Source organism: Emydura macquarii, unplaced genomic scaffold (assembly GCF_026122565.2).
Source record: "Emydura macquarii macquarii isolate MOO-44397 ecotype Brisbane River unplaced genomic scaffold, CSIRO-AGI_Emac_v2 contig_3328, whole genome shotgun sequence".
NCBI lineage: Eukaryota > Metazoa > Chordata > Testudines > Chelidae > Emydura > Emydura macquarii.
The window spans coordinates 2,761,380-2,785,391 of record NW_027133465.1 but is presented as its reverse complement, the minus strand read 5'-3'; the positions used below and the strand labels follow the sequence as shown (position 1 = coordinate 2,785,391).

General features: G+C 44.2%; 1 protein-coding gene across 2 annotated transcripts; it reads right to left on the bottom strand.

The window, feature by feature from the left end:
• Positions 1–4,487: 4,487 nt before the first annotated feature.
• KCTD21 (potassium channel tetramerization domain containing 21) lies at positions 4,488–19,054 on the bottom strand. Of its 2 annotated transcripts, none has more exons than XM_067533306.1 (2): positions 18,431–19,054; positions 4,488–8,562 (listed from the first exon to the last, which is right to left on the bottom strand). In XM_067533306.1, the coding sequence occupies exon 2, from the start codon at positions 8,530–8,532 to the stop codon at positions 7,750–7,752; it is 783 nt and encodes a 260-aa protein (XP_067389407.1). In that variant the 5' UTR covers positions 8,533–8,562; positions 18,431–19,054; the 3' UTR covers positions 4,488–7,749. The 2 variants fall into 2 exon arrangements, with proteins under 2 accessions (XP_067389407.1, XP_067389408.1); XM_067533307.1 differs by having other exon boundaries at positions 4,488–8,559.
• Between the last annotated feature and the right edge of the window lie 4,958 nt (positions 19,055–24,012).

Sequence of the window (24,012 nt, the reverse complement as noted above, 5' to 3'; positions counted from 1 at the left end):
AGCTCTGGGGGCAGCTGCGTATTATCATTATTAATGCAGCTTTGCAAAATTCTCCTTAAAATGTATGGGCTGCAGGAAGAATATGGTTGATTTTCCCTCTTTACCATGGGAAGTGATTATGATAGGGGAAGAGAAAACCAATTATTTTTTACTCCAATAAAACAGTCATTCCTACGCCTGGGTGAATGGGCAAGTAGAATTTTGCAAGGGTGTAATAATTCTTAGTACTGAAAAGATGCCTCGATCACAGTAAAATGTGTTTATGGGGGTGGCTGGAATAAGCAGCTGCTGCACGCCTCTAAGGTTTGCTGGCCTAACACTGCATGGCTGAAATCCTTGGGTATCTCAGTCATAATCTAAATCAAGCCAGTGCTTGGATGGGAGACCAGGTAAAATCCACATGGTGCAGGAAGTGGTGTTGAAAGTTCTGTCTACTCTCCCTTCAGTGAGTACTGAACCAATGTCCCAGCGTCATACTATGTATTCATTCAGGACTGAAGCAAATATCCTATGTGCCCAACGCCCAGAACTATTTGTGTGTGCAGTGGCTTCTGGGTAACTTGCAAAGCAAGGCATCGCATTGTAGGATAGAGGGAAAAGCTTTGAACCCATTGCAGCTGCAATGCTGAATGCTTCCTGTCATCACTAGAAAGAAACTACTATGGAATAAACCAGTTCATTTGGAGCTGAGCTAAAGATTTTGTTCCCAGGAGTTGCAACTAACTGGTACAACGGAAGCCCTAGATGGCTGCCATGTGTGGCTGTAAGATGTTTTTATAGGTTTTGCATGTTCAAGACTTCATGCCTACAAGAAATTGGCAACTATTAGTGACTAGATAGGGCTGGATCTGTTTGTGTGATGGTGACACCTGCATGTCTTCCTGTGAGCTCCTTTAGAATACACTTACATGTTTGGAAAGCACCTAGTGGGTGCTACATTGATGCAAATCATACAAATGATATTTAAATTGGTTTCTTTTCCTGCAATGCAACTGCTACATCAACATCATATAGGTCCTTGTTCAAACTTAGAGACTCTGAAGAGCCATGGGTTGAATAGCAGTGTTGTTGTATCTTTGCAGGAATCTGTGCTAGAGGACTAAACTGTTCACAGTATAATCGGTTAAACCTTAAAGGGTCTAATGCATCCGTACTAGGCTAGATTATAGAGTTTAAAACGGCTTGTGCTTCTGCTTCATGTCCACACTAGGATTATTCTAAACCAGTTTGGTTGTGCTGCCTTTTGGGTAGGTATTGCAGAATTCTCAGTGTGGCTCTCAGCATTGGTGCCTTTAGGGTGATAGTACTATGATAACATGTTATGCAAAATCTTAGAGAGAGGGAAATAAGTCACAACTTCAGAACACACCATTACATTTTCATTTGCAAACAAATTTATGTCCATCACTGAATCTAATTCTCCACTCATTACATTTTATTTACTTATTTTTAAAATACACTTTTAGTAGCATTATTCAAAAAAGAGCAACAGTCAGGAAAAAAGTGAAACAAATTTAAAATTAAAATGCATACAAACTCTATAAGAGTTAAAGGAAATAAAAATCCTGCTTTTTGGAAAATATCAGAAAGTAAGATGAAAGCATAGCTCTCTCAGCAACTCTGGGACCAAATGCTGGCCAACTAGAAAACCCTAAAGCCAGAAGCAAGAAAATAGGGGAGAGAGTGTCCATTCCTAGACTCCTAGTTTACTTTAGAATCCATGGATATGCTACACCACTTCTCATGTTGTCCAGGATAGGTGCTATCAGGGTGTTCTTCCCAAGGAGATTAGGGGCACGATCTGCAGGTTTGTGCTCATACAGCCCCTGATATACAACCCATCTCACCCAGAATAAGTGGATCTGGATGTTATTTGAGAATTTATCCCACAGCATTAAGAGACGTAAATGTTTCAAAGTAAATCAGTGGCATTTCCTATACTTTAAGAATGATGGCACCTTGGAAAACATCAGTTTCTTTCAAAGCTTCCCTATTAATCTATGAAGCATAAATGCATTGGATGGCCAGGGTTAGTTTACAAAGCAGTGTTAGTAGAGTCCCTGTTGCAGGAGTGGCCAAACTTACTGACCCCAAACACCTCTCTCCCCACTGGGCAGAATCCTCTAGTCCCCCACCCTGCCACAGAGCAGAAGCTCCAAGCTCCCAACCCCACTCTGGTAGGCAGAGAATGGGGGGGGGCGGCAAAGGGCTTCCGCGAGCCGCACTTTAACTGTAAAAGAGCCGCACGTGGCTCACAAAACCAGAGTTTGGCCACCCCTGCCCTATTGTATGGGTTGAATATCAAATTTGCCACTCCCTATAAACCTAGTACTGTAACACGTAGCTCATGCCGGCCCTTTCTCTGTAATGGTAGAGTGAGGGCAAATCTGATATTCCAGGTGTTTATTGGTGATCCCTTGGAGTTCAAGGTTGATTGTCTTCCAATAAAATGATAGCCGATTATCACTGGTGGATCCGCAAGTGACTAATGAGTTCTATACAGGATCCACAGACCATGTCACGGTTGAGGCAGACATTTCCCAATGGAAGGGGGGGGGGGGGATCTAGATTGTTAAATCAGGCTATAGCACATTTTTTCCTCCTTTCCTGTTTCTCTGTTTCCTCTTGTCTCCACTGGAGCTCAAAATCCTGGCATCCTTTCCACAAAGTCTTTTTCCATTTTGGTCTATCGAGGGCTTGGGTTTCCCATGAGTTTATGTCAATATTGCACTTCTTCATTATGGCTTTGAGGGTGCTTTGAACTGCTTTTTTTGCCTGCACCTTCACCATTGGCCATGGCGCAGAAGCAGCTAGAACTGTGCATGCATTTGATGATATAAATGCAAATTAGGCAGCGCTCTCTGGCTCTTGGCAAGATACTAACATCTCTCTCAGTGTCACATCATTTGAGCACCTCCACGTTACAGAATCACAGATGATCAGAGCTGGAAAGGACCAGCAGGATCATTCCAGTCCCAGCCCCCTACCTGGAGCAGGATCTTCTTGACATTATTAATCCCAGTAGGATTTTATCTACCCTATTTCTAAACATATCTAGGCCATTTATGCCTCCCTCTCTCAAGACAAGACCTCACACTTCCCATCCTTAGCTTTATACCACTATTCCTTATTTCACCACTATCACCTACAGGAACAAACCTCATTACCACCTTCTATTACCTTCCTTTAATGCTGCCTGGCTATATACATTCAGTTCCATCTCTTCAGATGCTGTCTCCCCTAGTCTCTTCATCTCAGAACTGTCTCCAATTTATCAATTTCCATTTTCCACCAGCTCAGTAGCAAATATAGAATTACAAGAGTAGTCCTTCCCAGGCTCTAATAAACTGCTTCCTAGTAACTTTCTTTGTCATACACAAGATCCCTTTGTGTTGTGCATACAGCCCTGGCTGGCAATGGCATTATGAGCTCTCATTTGATTTATTGACTCCCCTAACTCTCTGGTGTTTTTCTGCCCTATTATTTTCTAACAGTCTCCCTTTGATGGGGGTCTCAGCACATAACTGAAGTATGCATGTTTGATTCTCACTTTGCAGATATAGGAATTGAGGCATAGAAAGACTACAGCCAGGTCTATACTACAGCAACTATCATGGCACAGCTATGGTGTTGGAACTGTGCTGCTGTAGTGCCATAGCATAGATGCTTCCTATGTTGAGGGAAATGATTTTTCCATTGCTGTAGTCAATCCACCTCTCTGAGAGGCGATAGCTAGGTCGAGGGACGAATTCTACACTGATCTACACTGGGTTTAGGTCAACCTAAACTACAACATGCAGGACACAAACATTTTCATAGCCCTGAGCGATGTAGCTAGGTCAATATCATTTTTCAGTGTAGATCAGGCCTAAGTGACACATGGCGAATCAGTCTCTATGCCTTTAAGCAAACGAAGTGTAACACTTTCCCAAAATGAGCAGGTAGCATTTTACATCCACTTTGCCTAGGTGTCAGTGACACTAGTATATATCTGTGGGGAGCCAGGCTCAAGCTCTCAATCCTTGCTTACATCTCGTCTACCGTTTTGGTACCAATTTAACTTTTTCATGTGTGGTGTGATTATTTTTTTTAACCAGATCAGCACAATGCCTTGTGGGTATAGTCATACCAGTATAAAGCAGCCTTATACCAGTATAGCTTATTTCCCTCAACTTACGGGAATAAGTTTCCATTGGTATAACTATATTCATATTGGGGAGGGAGAAATATAGTACCGTATGGTTAAAAAGCAGTATAACCCCCTCTAGTGTGGAAGAACTTGCATGTGTGGAGTTTGTGGACAGGCCTTTATTCATTAAGCCGACGTTATTCTCGTTTCATTCCCCACCACATGGATCTGTAGCCTGACCAGCTCATTCTGTCCATCAATCTTCCTCAGATGCAGCATTTGCATTACAGGGATTTTCTCACATACAACTCCCCTTATATAGCTTCTACCCCAGAAAGAGAATAAGACACCACACTGATTTATTAGTACTAATAATGAGCATATATTTAATACTTATGTTTCATAAGCATTAATTAATTATGCCTCACAATGCACTTGAGGCCTGTAAGTACTTTCCCCTCCATTTTACAGATGGGGAAACTGAGGCACACAAAGGGCGTGACATCAAAGATAAGATCAGAACTCCCGTCATTCACTCCTTTCTCAGATAACCGCTCTCCCTTAAAGATGTTACCACAGAGGAACACATGTACATTTGGGGATAGATTTTTTTACTGAGTCATCTGCAAGATCAGGCAGGAGCAGCCTTATAACAAATCTAAATACTTCCTCTCAGAGGGTTCTGTTCTATAGATAAATATGCTTCCTCTCCACAGCTTCTGATGGTCAACCACATAGCATGCGCCTTTCACTGTGTACGTACAGCCACGAGGGAGACTGCACGACCTTAAAGGCTGTGGTGTGATTAGAATGCTCCAAAACCCTACTTCTCTTCACCAGCTACCGTGGGTGTGGTCATCTCTCTGCAATCCCACTGTGTGATAGGTCCCTTGGCTGGTATGTATCCGTGCAGTAGTGTTACTGGAACCTGTCTAGTTCTTCCTGCTAACTAGGGAATTAATATTAATTTGAATAGCCTAATGAAGTGTGTGTTTCTTTTGATGACTAGAAGTTGGAAAGATTGGGCCAGATCCTCAATTGGTGTAAGTGAGTGGGGCTCCACAGACGTCCATAGTTATGCCACCAGCTCAAAATCTGACCCAATGACTTGAGGCTTATTGAACGCAAAACGTACAGGAAAATAAATTACTGTAGATTAATATTCCTTTTCTCCTGACACATGAAAATGGTGTCTGCATATCACGTATTATTGAAAATCTGTGGTTGGGGGGAAGGATAAAAACTCAGAAATCTTTTAGCTCTACATGCAAGGTAATTTTATTTGTTTGATGACAAAGTTTGGGTTACAGAAGGCTGCTTTTCTGATTTCTTGAACGTCATACTAATCATTTTATGTCATCTGAATAATCTACACATTAGGATCCAATTTAGCTATAAACTCTTTGTATAAGATAGATTCACACAGGATTGTTTTGCTTTACGGCTGACATGCAGCTACTTCTGATGTGGAACATGGCCATTGTTTAACACCACACAACAGTTTCGGACAGGCAGGGAAGAACACTACCTGATCCAGCTGAAACAGCAAGGGGATTTTAAATTGGAAGAACATAATTTCCCACGTTGGATCTTGGGCAACAGATCAGGATTAAAACCTTCAATCTTGTGAAAGTTTCCAGGTGATTTTTAATGGTTATAAGGGGTCATGACCTCAATTTTACATCTCATCCAAAAGGCAGCATCTCCATCAACATGGTACCTCTCTTATCATACTGGTGCAGCACTGACTCAGAGTGGTGCTACGTGGAAGCCACCAACACCACTTGCTGTAGCATCTGCGTTTTTACCATTCACAACCATTGCAGCTTGGGGTGCTAAAGTTGCACAGGTCTTATACATTTTAACAATAGTAACAAAATACAACACCTATACAACGGTTACACATAAGCTGGTTTGGCATTGCACTATGCTACTTGAAGCAAGGACTGAGATGAGGTTAAGCTTTGTAGAAATACAGACCTGATTTAAAAGCTTCTGGAGACAATAAAAATGCAGATATGGATGCTAGTTACTGGATGCCTTACAGATCGGTGTGTTCTCCTTTTTGTCTCATTACAAATGACAGATGGTGGGAGATGTCCAGAGGTTTCCCAGTGTAGTCAATGTTTGAGTGTGACAGTCTGGTTCAGAAAAAGACAAACTGCCAGTCTAAGATGCTTGCAAAGACAACAGTAATCTTGGCAGCTAATACCTGGGTATTCTTGGGGATGGAGACAAATGATATTTAGAGCCAACCGTGCAGATAAATGATTACAAATGTCAGAAGTTATAGTGTAGAGAAGGCCTTAGTTAAAGCGCTTGGTCATTTCCACTCCTTCCACCATTTCTACTTGGCTGGTTGGTTCTCCACTGCCCTGCCCTTTGTGTAGTAATTTACACCAGAGCACAGTGGGTGTAAAATGCTTCCATTCTGATTGGGTAGTCTTTTACAACACTCACTTTGCACTGGTGTAAACAACTGCACAGGGTGCAAGGCAAAGGAGAATCAGGTCCTTAGAATGTAGTAATTCTTAGAAGTAATTAGAAAACATACCATACATAATGTTATAGAAGGGATGGGTTGTATTCCAAGTTTACTACAGCCCTTATTGCTTCATTACCCATCTCCCTTGGGGAGCATATGCCCAAAAGCAAATGCGTAGATGTGCTCCAAACTATTTAAAGACATTTGGAGGCTGCCGCTCTCTAGCCTCTTAATTGTCTCCAGAACAAAAAATGTTTTCAACAGTATCATCCAGACACACATACCCTTATGAGAGAGGCCAAATCTATCTTTAATGTGTTAGAGCTTAATTGTAAAGGTTTAAGTGTATCCACATCATGTCTAAACAAATACAACATAGACAGCATTATTCTCTCTGCAATGGCATCCTTCGTCATTTGCGATACAAATGGCCCAGTGCAAACGTGGCTCCTCCGATAGAAGAATAGGAACAAGACTTAATCACAGGGAATAGAATCGCCCTTTGGTGGGAAAAGAAGACTTCAGTTTAAATACTCTGAGACAGATTCTCCACTTCCTTGCATGGTTGTTTATACCTTTGTAACGTGTGTGTCTAAGAAACTTGTATCCTGCTGATCTGGTAGCATTTTACATCCACTCTGGCCAGGTATAAGTGACTACACAGTGTGCAACGAGAACCAAACCCAATGCACTTAATACAACCCTGCAGCTCTAGAATGCTGCATTGGACAATCTCAAGGCAATTTGCAAACCTTGATTTTTTAAGCCTCACAGCATTCTTCTGAAGAAGGTTAAGTATTATCATCCTTGTTTTCCAGTGGGAAAACGGAGTCAGAGAGAAGTTAAGTGACCTGCCCACAATCACACAGCAAGACAGTGGTGGAGGCAGAAATGGAACCCAGGACTCCTTAATTCCTAGACCCTGCTCAAGTCAATAGACAGCATTCCGTCCATCTAGAATGTAGACATATTCTGAAAGGACATATTGGTAAATTCAGTAAAGGAAAATCAACTCAGTTAGTGATTCTTAATGCAGATTCTCACATAATTTTGTATTAGGCTATCTGTTAGTGTGTCTTGAAGTGGGTCTTAAAATGAAACAACCTGTGTTGGATACCATAATAACAAGCTATTTCTACTTGTAGCGAATTAGTCGAATAATCTTATTATTCATGAAGTCAGAGGCATGTGGGTGGGAGGAATCCACACAAAACCCATCACTCATTGCTATTTTTAGCACCTCTTCCACAAACACCTGGAAACTATTAATTTGCTTATTAGCTGGCATCACCCAAAGTCTCTTTAAATTCTGTCTAGTGTACTCCTCTTCTGGCAGGCCTTCCACAGTTGCGACCCAATCCAAGGTCAAGTGGTTGGGGTCCTGCAGGTAGCTGGATATTGAAGATAGGTTGCCATTGAAGCAATAGTAAAGTTTGGAACCCAGGAGCTTCAGGAACAGAGATGATGTGCTAAATATGTGGGCGCTAAATACTTCCATGTTGGAGGAAGACAGGCTGTAGATCTGGGGTGCTTCCCGAACAGTGAAGTGAACTGTTTGTGTCCTTTGATCCAAGGTGATGTTGAGCATGGCGTTCTTCTCAGCTTTGGAGAGCTCCACTTCCTTCTCTTGCAATGCCTCAATCAGTGGCTGGACCTGATAAAAATCTGCCTCCCGTCGCAGCAAGCCCATTTCCTGGAAGTCCTCTGGGAGGTCCAGATGTGAAGTTCTCAAGAAGTTCAGGATGTATCGGAACACTTTACCGTCTCTGTCAATGAAGCAGTTGCCTTGGCTATCCCTCTTGGTTGGCATCTTCCCACTAAACATGGCACCCAGCATGGAGTCTGGAAAACTAGTCAGGGTAGACAGCGAAGTGGTGTACAATTTTCCTCCAACATTGAGCGTTACAGGTTCTGACATGATGGAGACGTCACAACACTGGGAACACTACTGGGAAAAAAACCCAAGATAACACATTTAGGTGTTCAGAATGGTCACTTTGCAGAAAAATCTTGATTTACAAGGATATCTATCTATTTCTAGATCTATCTCAGTATAAAAACCACAGATGTTAGAGATCGGTAAGGTTTTAGATATCAACTCAGGCATATCGGTGAGAAAAGACAATCTGGTTTTGGCTACCCAAAGATAATGAAAGGGCTTTGTCTAGTTCATTTTAATAATTGTCTTAAGTGAAGGTACTCCCACAACTTCCCATCTACAATGAGGATGAAATCCTGGCCTCACTGATTTCAATAGGGCCAGGATTTCATCCTGGACTGACCCAATCCCATATTCCTCATGCATCCAAAACTTCCACTGAGCCACACAGAAGTTTGGGTGCATAAGGAAGAAATTGGAAACCTTGCATATCTTTGGTGTCTCCTGCATATGCTCCCTTTAGAATCCAAGGGTCTTACCAGAACTACAAAATTTATCATAGCAGAACATCCCAACACTGCTTTGTGTTGTCTTCTTCATGTTGCACAGACGTGCGACGATGACAAGACCTGGTCACACAAATGTCACGATGCAGAGTCAGGATGTTGTGCTGCCAAACGCATAGGGCTGCCTACAGCTCCACTCAGTAATTAAGTAGCTCTTCAGTTCATCAAGGTTCACTATTACCCCAGCCTAACAGGTTTCACTAGTAGGAAACATTCCGGGCCATATCTCCAACTGGTGCAACTCAGCATAGCTCCCTGCAGTCAGAGGATACACGGATTCACACCAGCTGAGGATCTGATCTTCAACCTACTGTTTCTTCAGTTTCATGTTATTCCTTCTAGCTGGGTGTTCACAGTCCAGTCTAATTAATGGCTTGATTACGAGGTAGCTGTCTTTTATAAGCTCATGCTGCAATACATGTGGTCATTCTATAGACAGCAGCTAAATAGCTTCCTTAAGAATACACTTGAGTGGAGGCATTTCAGTAATGAGTTACGGAATAATGAGAAATACTGTGCCACCATTATTGGATCTGTAGTCATATTAATACACACAGTGACAACATGATCTTGGTACTGTAACATCAGTTCTCCACGGTCTACTAACAAACACAGTAATTGTGCTTGGCGCACCTTTCATCCAAGGATCTCCAAGCACCTTACAAACATTTGTAAATTAAGGTTCACAATACCCTTGTGAGACAGGTGATTAAACACCATTTTACATAGGAGAAAACTGAGGCACAGAGTGGCTAACGCCTCAATTTAAAATGTGTGTGCTCAACTCAAGACACAGAAAATTTGGGTTTGGAGAACCACTGTGGGCTTTCAGCACCTCTGATAAAGATAAGGCGTAAGGTGTCTGAAGCTGAGCACCCAAGAATGGAGACATTCTTAGTAAGAGACATTTTGATCTAAGCAACTTACCCAAGGTCACGGAGGAAGCCAGTGCAAAATCAGATCTGCTTGGGCAGGCATATACCTGCTCTCTGAGCCTGCAGAGCTCTTTGCTTAGATCACTGGTTAGACGACTGTGTGTAGCTGGAGATGAAGGTCTAGAACTTTAATACCAGCCCCATGTATTTAATAAAGTTGGGCAAAAAGGGCTGCTGTGTACAGACAGACAGTACTCTACACACCCCACAGGAGCTGACGCTATGGCACATTCCCATTATTAGCCACAATGGGATGTTTCCTGAAAAAAAATAATCTAGTTCCTAGGATAAAATTGTTTTTTCCCCAACCTTAAACCCTGCTCTTCACTGAAGTGTCAGCATATTCCACCTCCTGAAGAATTCTATCCACCATTCAAAGATCTCAAAGCATCTCACAGTACAATCAGTAATTAACGCCTGGGAGGCAGGTAAATAGCATTATCCTCACTGGGGGTGACCAGACGTCCCAATATTAGGAGCTTTGTCTTATATACGTAACTATATCACCCCCAGCCTGCAACAAAAAAGTGTCCCAATTTTTCACACTTGCTGTCTGGTCACCCTATCCTCACTTTATCTGTGGGGGCAGAGAAGCAGAGAAAGTTTTAAGTTGTGTGACCTCGGGCAAGCAGCATTTCAGTAGCAGAGCTGTGAACAAAAGCCCTTTCTCTCTCAGGACTCGTAGTCCTGTGCTCAAGTCACTAGAGAGCATGTCTCTCAGAATGGAGTGGCCAAGACGTGCAGTGGTGCCTGTTGTTAACTGTAATTCTGAACGGCAGCCTCTTTTCTGAACAGTGCCAGGACATACAGTACGTGTGATCTGCTAAGACAGAAAACCACAAGAGCCCACTCCAGTTCTGCTACCACTGATGAGCTTTGAAATGGCATCTTTGATGGGTTTTTATGAGCACACCTCTAAACAGTGACCTCCTTTAGCCAAACCCCTCTCCCCCCAAAACCGAAAAAACCAAACCCCAGTTTGAGGGAAAAGCTCATTAGAGACATCCAGGCCATTTTCTATCTGTTCTTAATCATGGAGCTTTCCCCTTCTTGTCCTGCTGCTTTTGACTTGGCAATAGTATTTACAAACATTTCAGAGGAGAGTGTTTATCTCCCAGATTCCTATATCTAAAATCCAGTACAGTATCAGTTTAATACCAGATACAGTCTCCATCAAAGGCCTAAGTCCTGTACTTGTAGGGGGACAGATTCCCGGATCTCATCTTTCCCCTAAAATTAAGCTCTTTCATCATTTTTCTCTGTCTTTTCAGTGTTGGAGTTTCTTCCTACCCCTTTTATTTTGTGTTTTTTTCGCTTCTCCCCCAGAATATTCCTTTTATTTCTGTCGGTTCCCTTTCTTCCCTTCCTCCGCCTTGTCCCATCTCTCTTCCAACCTCCAAAGGTCACGTGACCCTCCCTTTGGTCATGGCAGGCTTGAAATGGATGGTGGCGCTCCCTTCGCAGCCTGTCGAAGCCGCTCCTACAGTTGGCGTGAGGTAGTTGCCAAAATAGCCCAACTCCTCCTCACTCCAGTGCCTGCAGTGGTCACAGTCTTTACTGGCACAGGGAGCAAGCTTAGTCCTGAATGTGGACATGTTGTCATGGACCCCCAGGCTAGCCCCACTCTGTACAAGTCTCACATCCCACGTCACCTATCTTCTATCCTTGATCCTCACCACCTACCCTTCCGTCTCTCTGCTCCCCGTATCTTTGTGTCCTCTCACCTCCACCCCTTTTCTGTATCCTACTTCCCCTCTCTACCCTTGGATCTCATCATCACTAACAGGAGCAGAGTGAAACTGATGCAACGCTGATGAATTTCAGTCTACTGCTTGGGAAGCAGCAGGATGCTGGGGCAGTGGAAGATACACATTCGCTCATCGCTCCTCTCCCAGCTGGGTAACAGAGTGCTCTGTGGGTGGATCACCCCACTGCTCTTGTGCTACACTATTCAGCAGGAGCAACAGAGTGAAACAGTCTAGTCTTGCATCAGTTTTACTCTGCTGTTGCCAGCCCCAGTGAGGAAATGCTTCATGTCGGATCAGTGGTACAGGCATGATCTCCCCAGTGGGATTTTCTTGCAGGAGAATTTTAACAATGCATAGATGATGTAGGATGGTGGCCATCCCACACCTCGTTTAACCCCCTAGATACTGAGAGACAACAAATCAAAATGGTTTAAAGCGATTGCATGTAGGATGGATTTACAAAAAGTACATACTGGCAGGCGAATCCGACTGCATTACTGGAGCCTAATTCTAGCAAGAAAAGCAATCTGATCAATGCAGCTAGCGTCAATGATCAGTCTCATGAATCCAGCCAGAGTCTCACTGAATTCAATAGGCTACCTCATTGGCGCAGGGGCCTCCTTGCACGGGTCAGATTGCACCTTACTGCAGGAAGGGAAAGTGGTACACACAATCTCTCTGGAAAGTTCCAGAAGGGTAGCCGTGTTAGTCTGTATACAGCAAAAACAACAAGAGTCCTGTAGCACCTTAAAGACTAACAAATTTCTGTGGGCATAAGCTTTCATGGGCTGCAAGCCACTTCGTCAGATGCATGAAATGGAAATCAGATAGGAGGTATATATACATATACATCCCAGGGTAAGAAACGTAACAATGGGAGGGCAAGTGCTAACGATGTCAATTCAGTTAGGGTAGATGAGGCCTATTCACAACCGTTGATTAGAAGGTGAGAATGTGTGAACAGTGACAATTACTTCTTGTAACGAGAGAACCATTCCAAGTCCCTATTCAGACCCAGTCTGACTGTGTCAAGTTTGCATATGAGTTCCAGCTCTGCAGTTTCTCGCTTAAGTTTGTTTTTGAAGTTTTTTTGGTAGAAGTATGGCAACTTTCAAGTCAGCTACAGAGTGTCCTGGGCGATTGAAGTGCTCTCCTACTGGCTTATGGAGGTTACCATTTTTTATGTCTGATTTGTGTCCATTTATTCTTTTGCACAGTGACAGTCCAGTTTGGCCAGTGTACATGGCAGAGGGGCATTGCTGGCACATGATGGCATATATTACATTAGTAGATGTGCAGGTGAATGAGCTCCTGATGGTGTGGCTAGTGTGGTTAGGACCTGTGATGGTGTCACTAGAGTCGATGTGCAGGCAGAGTTGGCAAATGGGTTTGTTGCAGGGATAGGTTCCTGGGTTAGTGTTCTTGTTGTATGGTGTATGGTTGCTGGTGAGTATTTGCTTCAGGCTGGGGGTCTGTCTGTAAGCAAGGATAGGTCTGCCTCTCATGGCTTGAGCGAGTGAGGAATCATCTAGGATAGGTTGTAGATCCTTAATGATGTGTTGGAGAGATTTTAGCTGGAGGCTGTAGGTGATGGCCAGTGGTGTTCTGTTGTTTTCTTTGTTGGGTCTGTCCTGTAGTAGGTGACTTCTGGGTACCCGTCTGGCTCTGTCAATTTGTTTCTTCACCTCCCCAGGTGGGTATTGTAGTTTTAAGAATATTTTATGGAGATCCTGTAGGTGTTTGTCTCTGTCTGAAGGATTGGAGCAAATCTGGTTGTATCTTAGGGCTTGGCTGTAGACAATCGATCATGTAATGTGTCCAGGGTGGAAGCTGGAGGTATGAAGGTATGTACTGCGGTCAGTTGGTTTTCGGTATAGGGTGGTATTAATGTGACCATCCCTTATTTTTATTGTTGTGTCCAGGAAGTGGATTTCTTGTGTGGACTGGTCCAGGCTGAGGTTGATGGTGGAGTGGAAATTATTGAAATCCCGGTGGAATTCTTCAAGGGACTCTTTCCCGTGGGTCCAGATGATGAAAATGTCATCAATGTTGCGAAGGTAAAGAAGAGGTGCTTGGGGACGAGTTTTGAGGAAGCGATGTTCTAGGTCAGCCATAAAAATGTTGGCATACTGTGGGGCCATGCGGATGCCCATAGCTGTGCCACTGACTTGAAGGTATAGATTGTCTCCCAATCTGAAGTAGTTGAGGGTCAGGACAAAGTCACAAAGTTCAGCTATCAGGTGTGCCATATTATCATCAGGGAAAATGTTCCTGATGGCTTGTAGTCCATCTTTGTGTGGAATGTTGGTGTAGAGAGTTTCTACATCCATAGTGGCTAGGATGGTGTTTTCTGGGAGATCACTGATGGATTGTAATTTTCTCAGGAAGTCAGCAGTATCGCGAAGATAGCTAGGAGTGCTGGTGGCATAGGGCCTGAGGAGAGAGTCCACATAGTCTGACAATCCTGCTGTGAGAGTGCCAATGCCTGAGATGATGGGGTGTCCAGGATTCCCGGGTTTGTGGATTTTGGGTAGCAGATAGAATAACCCTGGTCGGGGCTCAGGGGGTGTGTCCGTGTAGATTTGTTCCTGTGTTTCTTTAGGGAGTTTCTTAAGTAGATGTTGTAGTTTCTTTTGGTATTCCTCAGTGGGATCCGACGGTAGTGGCTTGTAGAATGTGGTGTTGGAGAGTTGTCTGGCAGCAATATCTGTGGATTCTGGTAAACATTTTATACAGCGGATCACAAAAAACTTACTCAAAATTCATTCAAATTAGCTTCGGTAGAAACAGTCACATGGATTAAAACTAGCTGAAGGACCAGCCAAGGGGGAACAGCATGTTATCAACTCAGAAAGAGGTGCCTAGTCAGATACCACAAGAGACAAGTCTGGTCCTGTTGAACATCTTCATTTGTGTTTTGGATAAAGGTGTCTAGAGAACTTTAATGAAATCTGCATGATGCCAGATAGGGAGAAGTTGCAAATACCAGTGCGGACAGAGGCAACCGAACAGATTAGAAAGTAACCAAGTGAGATTTCAGGCTGTAAATAATTCAAGACAGTATCTCTGAAGACAAACACGAGTCTTCACTCGGAGAAACCTGGAAAGCAGTCATGCGGAGAGAGTCAAAGGGGGCGATAATAAATTAGACACGAATCTACAATGTGTTGTGGCAGAGGGAAAAAAAGACCACTACCATTTTGGGCTGCAGAGGCATTGTCTCCTAGAACAGAGAAGTAACAGGCTGTGGGTGTCTTATTACAGGAGGAGTTGAACACATTTGGAAGAAATTCAGAGAAGTAAAGTAACAGGCATCTGTGAATTGGTGAGACTGGATGATGATGAAAAGTTAAAAGAGCTAAATATGGTAATTTAAGAGAAGTCTCAGGGTACCAGACAGTCTGCAATGGATATATACACCGGCAAGGGAGATGATTTATTTAGGATGGTACAATGGAATATAACTAGGGATTATGAAATGGAACATTTATGGTAAGTATCAGGATGAACATCCAGACTAAGACCTATTAGCCTTTGGAGTAATGCCCAAGAGGTGGAATCCCAACCTCCTGGGTCATTTTAAAGAAGAACGGACAAAAAAGCTAGGAAATATATGACAGGGAATAATTCTGCACTGGCAGGGAATGGATTGGCTCCATCTAATAGGTAGCTGTGGAAAAAATTCTGAGCATCTGTTCCTAGGCAGATAAGACTTTACATCTGGCGGTTTTAGAAGAAAACATGGTGGTTCCCATTATTAGGCAATGGTCTCATTCTCTCGAGTACATTAAAATGAAACATCAGGGCTGCTGCCGTTGTTCAAAGGCAATCATTATAGGCGTTCTACTTGATCTGTTTTGGGCTATGTGCCAAAGGTTTCTCATTTTTAGAATGTATTGCTCTCACTTGCTCTTACACGCTTCATTTTGTTGTTGCTTTAGCATTCATTCATTAAAATGTCACTTGCCATCACGCTTGAGACTGTACGTCAGAACCGAGACCATGCAATACTCTATTTCAAATTCAGGTAAAAATTCCCATACTTACAAAATATCTAGGTACCATGAACAAGAGCCCTCTGCTTTGAAAGCTAGATCTGGTCGGTCAGTCTAGCCTGCTATTCGTGCTACCTGCTGTTGAGCATTCACCATGCCTGCGTCCATCAATGTGTTTTGTTCCCGGTCTCCATTCCAGATAGTCTTATTCCTAACAGTGCCTAGAATCCCCAGTGAAGGATCAGGGTCCATTGTGCTAGGCGCGCATCAGACAAACAGCATAAAAGACAATCCCATTTCCTGAGGATTTACAGTCTAGGTGTCAGGCAGCGTGGGGCAGATAGACAAGACAGACAAACAAGGTGGCAGGGGTGGGAGGAGTACCAAAATGAACAGAGCTGAGCAGAGAAATAGAAGCCTCAGCTCACCACTTCCCTAACCAATGCCAGATGGCTGTGACCTGTAGGCATCACAGCAGAGGTAGGTTTTAAGGAAGGATTTACAACAGCATCTGTCAGGAATAGCCTAATGGGGCTGAGGCGCAACTATATTTGGGCCTTTCACTCATCTCTGCCTCAAGCCCTGATGCACAGCCTTTGCTGTATATATTTGTGTGGGCTCAGTTTGATTGAGCAGGTTGTGGAAGACCCATGCTCTTCCACTGCATTCTAAGTACCACCAGACACCAGGTCAACCCAGAGGAGAAACCCCCCGGCCACCAGGTCAACCCAGAGGAGAAACCCCCCGGCCACCAGGTCAACCCAGAGGAAAAAAAACCCCGGCCAATACAAGCACTGTTTCCACCAAGAGCTATATATCTGAAGGGACAGAGGGTCCTGGTGGTGAACTGCTTTGCTAAACATGCACGTGCCCTGTCTTCATAGGTGCTGGAAGTAGGGGTGCTACAGCACCCCCTGGCTTGAAGTGGTTTCCATCATATACAGGGTTTACAGTTGGGTTCAATGGTTCGCAGCACCCCCAGTATTCCAGCCCTCCTGGCCTGTCTGCCTTAGGTCTGATTCTGCACAAGTGGAATTTTTGAGGCAGTCACTACTAATGCAGGGCTCTCACCTCTTTCCTTGTTCACCCAGCACCTGGATGAAGTGGTGTAGCACAGGGGATCTTGACTTGCCTCAGAAGTTCCCAGCAGGTCCATGGCTGGTCACGACCACCCTCCCTTTCCTTGTGGTCAGACAGGAGGGGTGTCCTCAAACACTTTTCTGTTGTAACATGGGGTCCCGGTATGGAAAAAGTTGGGATCATTGGTCTACCAGACGTGGAGAAATTCCACTGCCAAACAGACACACAAGCAACATGAAAGCATGAATGTTCATCTCACAACATTCCCACTTTCCTTGCCTTTAGCAGTCAGCTTGGCACCGTTCCGCAATCCCTCATCAGTTTAACACTGAGGAGCAGCTCAGCATTATCCAATTCCAAAGTGCAGAGAAAACTGCTTTAAAGCATCATACAGCCCCGGTCTCTAGTGGCACTCAGTCCTGGCCACAACACTGGCACTTATTGCTTAGAGAGGTAGAGCTAACCATAAAGGGCCAGGTGAGTGCTTGTGGATACTGAAACCAAGCAGAAGCTTGCCCTGGGTGGGGACACCGGAGCCGAAGACAGGGTTGGAGTACACTTAGTGGGGGGAGGTCGGAGGTAAAACGGTAGGTCAGATCGAGGCAGGAGAGTGAAATAATCACCACAGGAGGGAGAAGAGGAGAAAGGAATGAAGCTCAGTAATTACTGAGGGGGTTGGGAGGAGGACAGGGAGAAGGGATCATGGAGGGGGGAGAGAAGAACCAGGCATAGAAGCAGTTGCAAAGTGATACGAGGATAAGGGCAAAAGCTGAGTGTAACTCACAGCTCTGCTGACGTGACCCACCCCTCAGCAAGCCTGTGGACTCAGGGGACCGTTCCATTTGGTTTTTAAAGTCAAACATTTAGGAGGAAAAAGCCACCTACCAAATCAAACCCTCAGCATAGTCAAGAAACTAAAGCAAACTCCCTCCCCCAACTTAATCCTGCTCTCAGTAAAGCATTTCATATGTTCTCCAAAGTCCTGGCCAAATTCCCCCTGGGTATTCCCTCCCACTTAAAATCCTCCTGCTAGCTCCAAGGGGATATCATGTTATCTCCTGTGCTGAACTGCTGGGCAGGGGTGAAGCTAGACATACGAAGTTTGTAGACATACTGGTGGAGTGGTTACCACGTGCTTCCTGCCTACCCCAATCATTTCCAAAGGCAGCCCTGCTATCCCAGATAAGATGATCACTGACACAATGGGTGAGGTTAGAGAGAGGTAGCTGTGTGTTAACAGATGACCCAAGGAAAAACAAAGCTAACCTGCCAGTTGCCATCAGAAACTAAACCTTACCGAAAGCTTAAAAATTGCACATGGTTATATACATGGAAGACATTGGTCTGCCTGTACCTGTATGTTATTAATCGCATGCAACCTTCCAGAGATGGGTACAGGCCAGTACTAAGCAAAGTGACCCCCTATATGTAGGGTGTGATTCTCCTCACCGTTACACTTGTGTAAATCAAAAACCGTTACACTGGGGTAAAACTGGGGTGGGTGGAGAATCAAGTTCAGAGCTTGGTATACCTGGGCAGATATCACTAACCACCACCCATCCTCATTTCAAGGAATGCAGGTTAGTCACTGAGGAGGAGACGTGGATACTCACCCCGAAGCAGTGGAAGAATTAGGGGGTCACTAGTGCGTTTCCCCACATCACAAACTACTAGCACGACCCCACAGCACTGTTGTCCACTTGTTCGCACAAGGGACCGGGAGCCAGGACTCAGGCCTGGGCTCTACTCCAACATCTGTGACTTGGAAGGAAGCTCTTTTTTGCTGCCCTGCCACGATTTGCTGCCTTTCTCGCTGCCACCGATGGTCCTGGGCCAGTCCCTTCACCGCTCCGCGCCTCAGTTTCCCCTTCTGCAGGAAAGGGGGTGATGACACTCACCGGTGGGGGAGGGGAGAGGGGGGGGACGCGCAGGCTGCGCTGCGGGGATACCCCGGGCTACACCAGTGCTGCCCTGGGAGCTTTAACCATGCCCGTTGCCTCCGCAGCGCCAGCCCGTCCTCCCCAGGGGTGCGTGAGCCGCTCGGGGGCGCACGGCCCGGGCTAGGACCCAGGCGGGCGGGGGGCGGGGGGGGCCTGGCTTTAGCCCAGCAGCGGCCCTGGCTGGGGCACAGTGCAGCTGAGTAACCAGCCCGCTAGCAGCCCCCCCTCGGGGCACCTCTCCGGGGAGACCGGCAGCGCAGCCCGCTGGCTCCTTTCCCAGGCGCTGCAGGGCCGGGGGACACTCGCCCAGGGAGGGCTAGGTCCGGTCGGCACGGGGGAGAAGGGATGGAAGGCAGGGCTCTGTTAGCCCCCGCAGCCCTCCCTGGGATTTGTAGTTCTCAGAACCCCACCTCCCCAGCCAGGCCATCGGCGAGGAGAACTACAACTCCCAGCAGGCCCCGGGGCAGAGCCTGCCGCTCACCAGCTGATGTTAAAGGAGACGCAGGCTGTTATTGCCGCTGAAGAGCTCCAGCCGCGCCAGAGGCTGCGCTAGCAGTAAGGGCAGGTTTTGCAGCAGTAGCAGCACAGCCGCAGCCCTGGGGCACTGTGCGCGCTGCTGCAGCTGCAGGTGCAGCCGCCGCCGCCTCCTCTCCTTTGCGGATTGTTTGCAATTGCAAGAAGGTATTTATGTGCCTGGCCCGCAGGACCGCAGAGGGTGCGGGACAATGAGGGTGCTTGGAAATATTTCTTCTGTGGCGTTGGCAGGGCGGGCTGGCGTTTGTGTGTTTTGCTAAGGACTGCATTGCACGGCACGGACAGGGTGCAAGGCAGCCTGCTGCTCCAAGAGGGGCGGCTAACTTGGGCGAAGGTGTTCATCAGGACAGCGCTTTGGGGGAAGCGGTTGTCTGGCATCCTTTGTGGTGGGGCGGGGATTGTGGGGGAGAGAGAGATGGGTGATATTCCCAGTCTGCGGGGGGTGACAATGGACTCTCCAATATGTGGCAAGTGCCCCCAAATGAGCTCCATAACAGCAGCATTAGTGATCCACATCCAGTCTTTAGCCAGGCTGAACTCCCCTGGACTCTGATAGGAGTTTTGCTGGAGAAATGAAGGCAGGCTCTTTGGCATGTAATGTGTATGCCAGTTTATGAAGGATGCTTTATGAATTGAGGGATGTACTGTTGTATGTAAACATCTGGAGCCCTAGTAAAGTCCATTGTGAGAGACAGGAAAGGCCAAGTAGACCATCAGATCTATTCCCCTACCAGAGCTCGAGCTAAAGGAGATGTATCGAATATTAATCTATTTGATGTTTTATTATAGGGGGAACTTGATGTAGAGCTTTTCTGTAGTCTTTATAAAGTTTGCTCTAGTCTCAGTGTGCATGTCTGACTTCTGTGCTTTAAATCGTGAGAGATTTAGACCCCAGGGGTCTAAAATGAATGACGTATGTCTTTATTATGAAGGCACAGTTTACAGGTGCGTCTCCTTGTCTCAGCCAAAACATTGGAGGCATCTGCATCTTAGAGCTTTTAAACATGTCTTTGATGTAATAGCAAGTACCTTTAAGATTAGACCTTTGCACTGAAATGGTTTGGTAAATGGGACATTTTTCTGAGCCAGGCATATCCACTGTTTTATACACATAAAGGAAGACAGAAATTTTAAGGGAGAGGAGCGATGTTTATTCTATAAATACATTGAAGAAATGGCAAGCACAATAGAGGGGAATTATTTACATTCTCCAAGGTAACAGAAGGGGCAGCGGTGTGAAGGTCAGGGCACATTAAAGCAGAATCCAGTGACCAAAGGGGTCATGGGCATAGCAGCCAGTCAGAGTGGTCTGCTGGCGTGGAGAGGACTTTCTTGCTTGAATGGGAAGCAAACAATGACTTGGGAATCAAAGGAAAATTAGTCTATCTTGGAGTTGTGAGAAGGAGGGACCATCCCAGGAAAGCATAATCTAGTGGTTAGAGCAAGTCCCGTTCTATATTCTCTGCTCAGCCACTGATTTTCTATGCAACCTTGGGCAAGTCATGTTTGTGCTTCAGTTTTCCCACCTGTAAAATGGGACAATAACCTCCCATGGGGCTTTTGGGAGACTAAACCCATCAACATTCATCACTGTCATTAACAAGAAGGTGTGTAAATGAAAAATATTGTTATTTATAGTAGCGGGGTTGAACTGAGAGGATATATCCTGGGAGGGAGAGGATGACATGCTGGTGGATCTGGATTTTATTTAGTGTTATCACACCCATGTGGATGAAAGAAAAAAGTTACAGCTAGATGTTAGAACAAAGTTCCTAACACCAAGAACTGTAAAGCAGTGGGTTAGACTCCAGGGTAGTCATGGTCTCAAGGGCTCATGGCACCATCACTGCAGAGATGTGAGGATATGGTTAGCTAATACGTTAGTGGGACTGATGTAGGGCAAGATCCTGCAAAATGTTAAAAGTCAGAATGGATGATAATAATGATGTAACAAAACTCTGGCCACCAAGGTATTTACAATGGGTACTGTGCTGCCCACTTTGGAACATCTTGGCACTTAGCCTCCTGCTCCAAAATCGAACACCCTGTCACTAAAAGAGGATCTCCAGCAGCTTTTTGCAGAGTAGGGCTTATACTGCACAAGAGCAGTTCTCATACAGTGCAGCAGAGGGCAGTAAAACACATACACACTAGCCAGTTCACTAGTAGTTAGCACTTCTATAGGGCCTTTCATCCAAGGATCTCAGAGCTTTGCAAACCTGGATTAATTAAACCTAATGCTCTCTGAATTAGGTAAGGGCTATATAGGGATTATTTTGATGTGCCCTCCCCCCTTGAAGTGCAGCCATTGTTTGGCATGCAGCTATTTAACAGTCCCTGTCATCTCTACACAGCAATTTAGGACAGGAAGTGAAGAATATTACTATATCCAACTGAAATAGAAAGGTAGAATGTAATTACATGAGGCAGAATTTGGCCCCTTTTATGAAAACTACCACTGGATCTTTAATGGCCAGGAACATCAGTTTTATGTCTCACCGAAACAATGACCCAGCTGGTCTCTTACAGCCTTGACTTTCTGTTCAAAAATCTCTTAGTAATGGGCTTGATTATCCACCTGCTTACAACACTATCCTTGTCAATGCCAATGAAGTCAGTGCATAAAACTTGTATAGCAAGATGGATCATCAAGGCTAATGTGTTAGTGGGTCTCAGGGTGGATAAGAATTGATTTTAAAAAAAAATCAATTTTTAAAAATGTAAATGTGAGTTTATTTAAAACAATCTATTTGAAATTGACAACCTATGTTATTATAGTCTATTAAAATAATATTAAGTAGTACATGTTTGGTGCCCAGGTTTAAAGAAAGCCAGACCACTGAAATGGTGGAAGGCACTAGCTAAGCACCTGGAACCAGAGTCAGCTGAACTGATAACCCAGCTTTTCACAGCAGTAGCATCTTCTGCAGTTGCAGAGAGAATATTTTCTTAATTTCACTTTGTTCAACAACTAGTTCAGTTCAATGACTAGTTCATTCAAAGTTAAGAAAACGAATTGGGAGTTGAGAAAGGATGAAAGCTTGTTTTCTTTTCCAATCTATGAATAAAAACTAGGTGGGATGGGAGGATGAGATTTACTAGTTCTAAAATCTTGAAGGAGATGGTGGCCAGAAATAATCAGTTCAATTCACTACCTACAGGTAATACTTCCTTTGTTTAATAAATCAGTTAGTTTTAAATGCAGAATGTGTTTTGACAAACTTTTCCCCCTTAGGTATCCAGCACATTTAAGGTAATTTTATTTAATAAAAACATTAAATGCTGTTTTTGTGCAGGTTTAATTGAATTTCCATCCAATAGCACTTGACACAGGTGGCAAGTAAAAAATTAATCATATAGTAAATAAGAAATGCATCATTCACCATTTTCTAACATAACCACAATGTAAATATTAAACATTGCTTAAATAAATTACTGATTTAGTGTATCCTAGCAAAAATAAGCACCAGATTTAGCATAAAAGCTACCTTTAGCTGCAATTCAACATGTTTTAATGGCTATAAACTAGAGAGAATCAATCTCCTTGATGTTTACTCCATGATATAGAGAGCAATCATATCCCCATTCAGCCTGTGTTTTGCTAGGCTAAAATACACCTGCAAAACACAATTAAAATTGATTATTTAAATCAAGGTTTCCTGCTTGATGATTTAAATCAGGGTTAAAAATCAGCAATTTAAATTGATTTAAAATCAATCCCTGGTTAAATCCCTTTGATTAAAATCAGTCCCTGATGGGTCATGTGGTTAGGCCCTGGATTGAAACTCAAACATCTGGGGTCAATTCTTTAGTATTAAAGTCTAAAGGTTTAATTATAAGAGAAAAGAAGAAGGAGAGAGCTAAAATGGTTCAGGCAGTCATATATATTGCAAAGTTCTTGAATTGGGTTTGTAGCAATGATGTTACAGACTACTGGCTAATAAAGTCTCTGGTAACTTCCAAAAGATTGGAAGATGCTCAGTCCATTGACTGGAATACTCCTTTTAGTGTAAGTCCAGGGATCAGAGCAGGAAAGATGCAAAATGAAGATGCTTTCAGGGTCTTATATACCTTCTCCCATGTGGAGGGGATGCTCTCAGTCTTAGTTTGTGGAAAATAAATTACAGGCACAAGATAGAGTCCAGGGTCACATGAGAAAATCACATGTCCTTATATGCTTTGATGAGTCATAGGAGCAGCCATTACTCTCATTCTGGCTAAAACATCCACAGGAAGGCCCATCGGCTGGGGACGGGTTTCTTCTACGGTCTTGTGCAAGCTAAGTGTCCTTTAATGGGCCATCAACTTGAATAGTCCATTCACTATGCGCTGGCATGACTGGATACGAACTATCTTGTGGGTGTCAGCCCATGAGCAAATCCATTTGAAACACAGGTATATAGTCAATATTAGTAACTTTAGATACAAAGATGATCTATGCATACAAACAGAATAATCATATTTGATAGATTGTAACTTTTCCATTGATACCTTATATGACATAACATCATATATGATTGTTTGGCAATGATATAACAGTGGTAGCAACAATGATATACATGCTCCTGTTTTAATCCTACAACATCACAGCTGACTCTGTAAAATACAAGAGATAAATGACAAGTAAACTTACCATAGGAGGAGATGTGGTCATATTGGTGAGGGGTGAAATCATGGTGATGGTGTTTAGCTAATGAATTTAGCCTCTAGGCAAATTGAGA

What these genes read in the sequence shown, in the direction of transcription:
- KCTD21 (XM_067533306.1), bottom strand. Translation starts at nt 8,532, where the DNA reads ATGTCAGAACCTGTAACGCTCAATGTTGGAGGAAAATTGTACACCACT.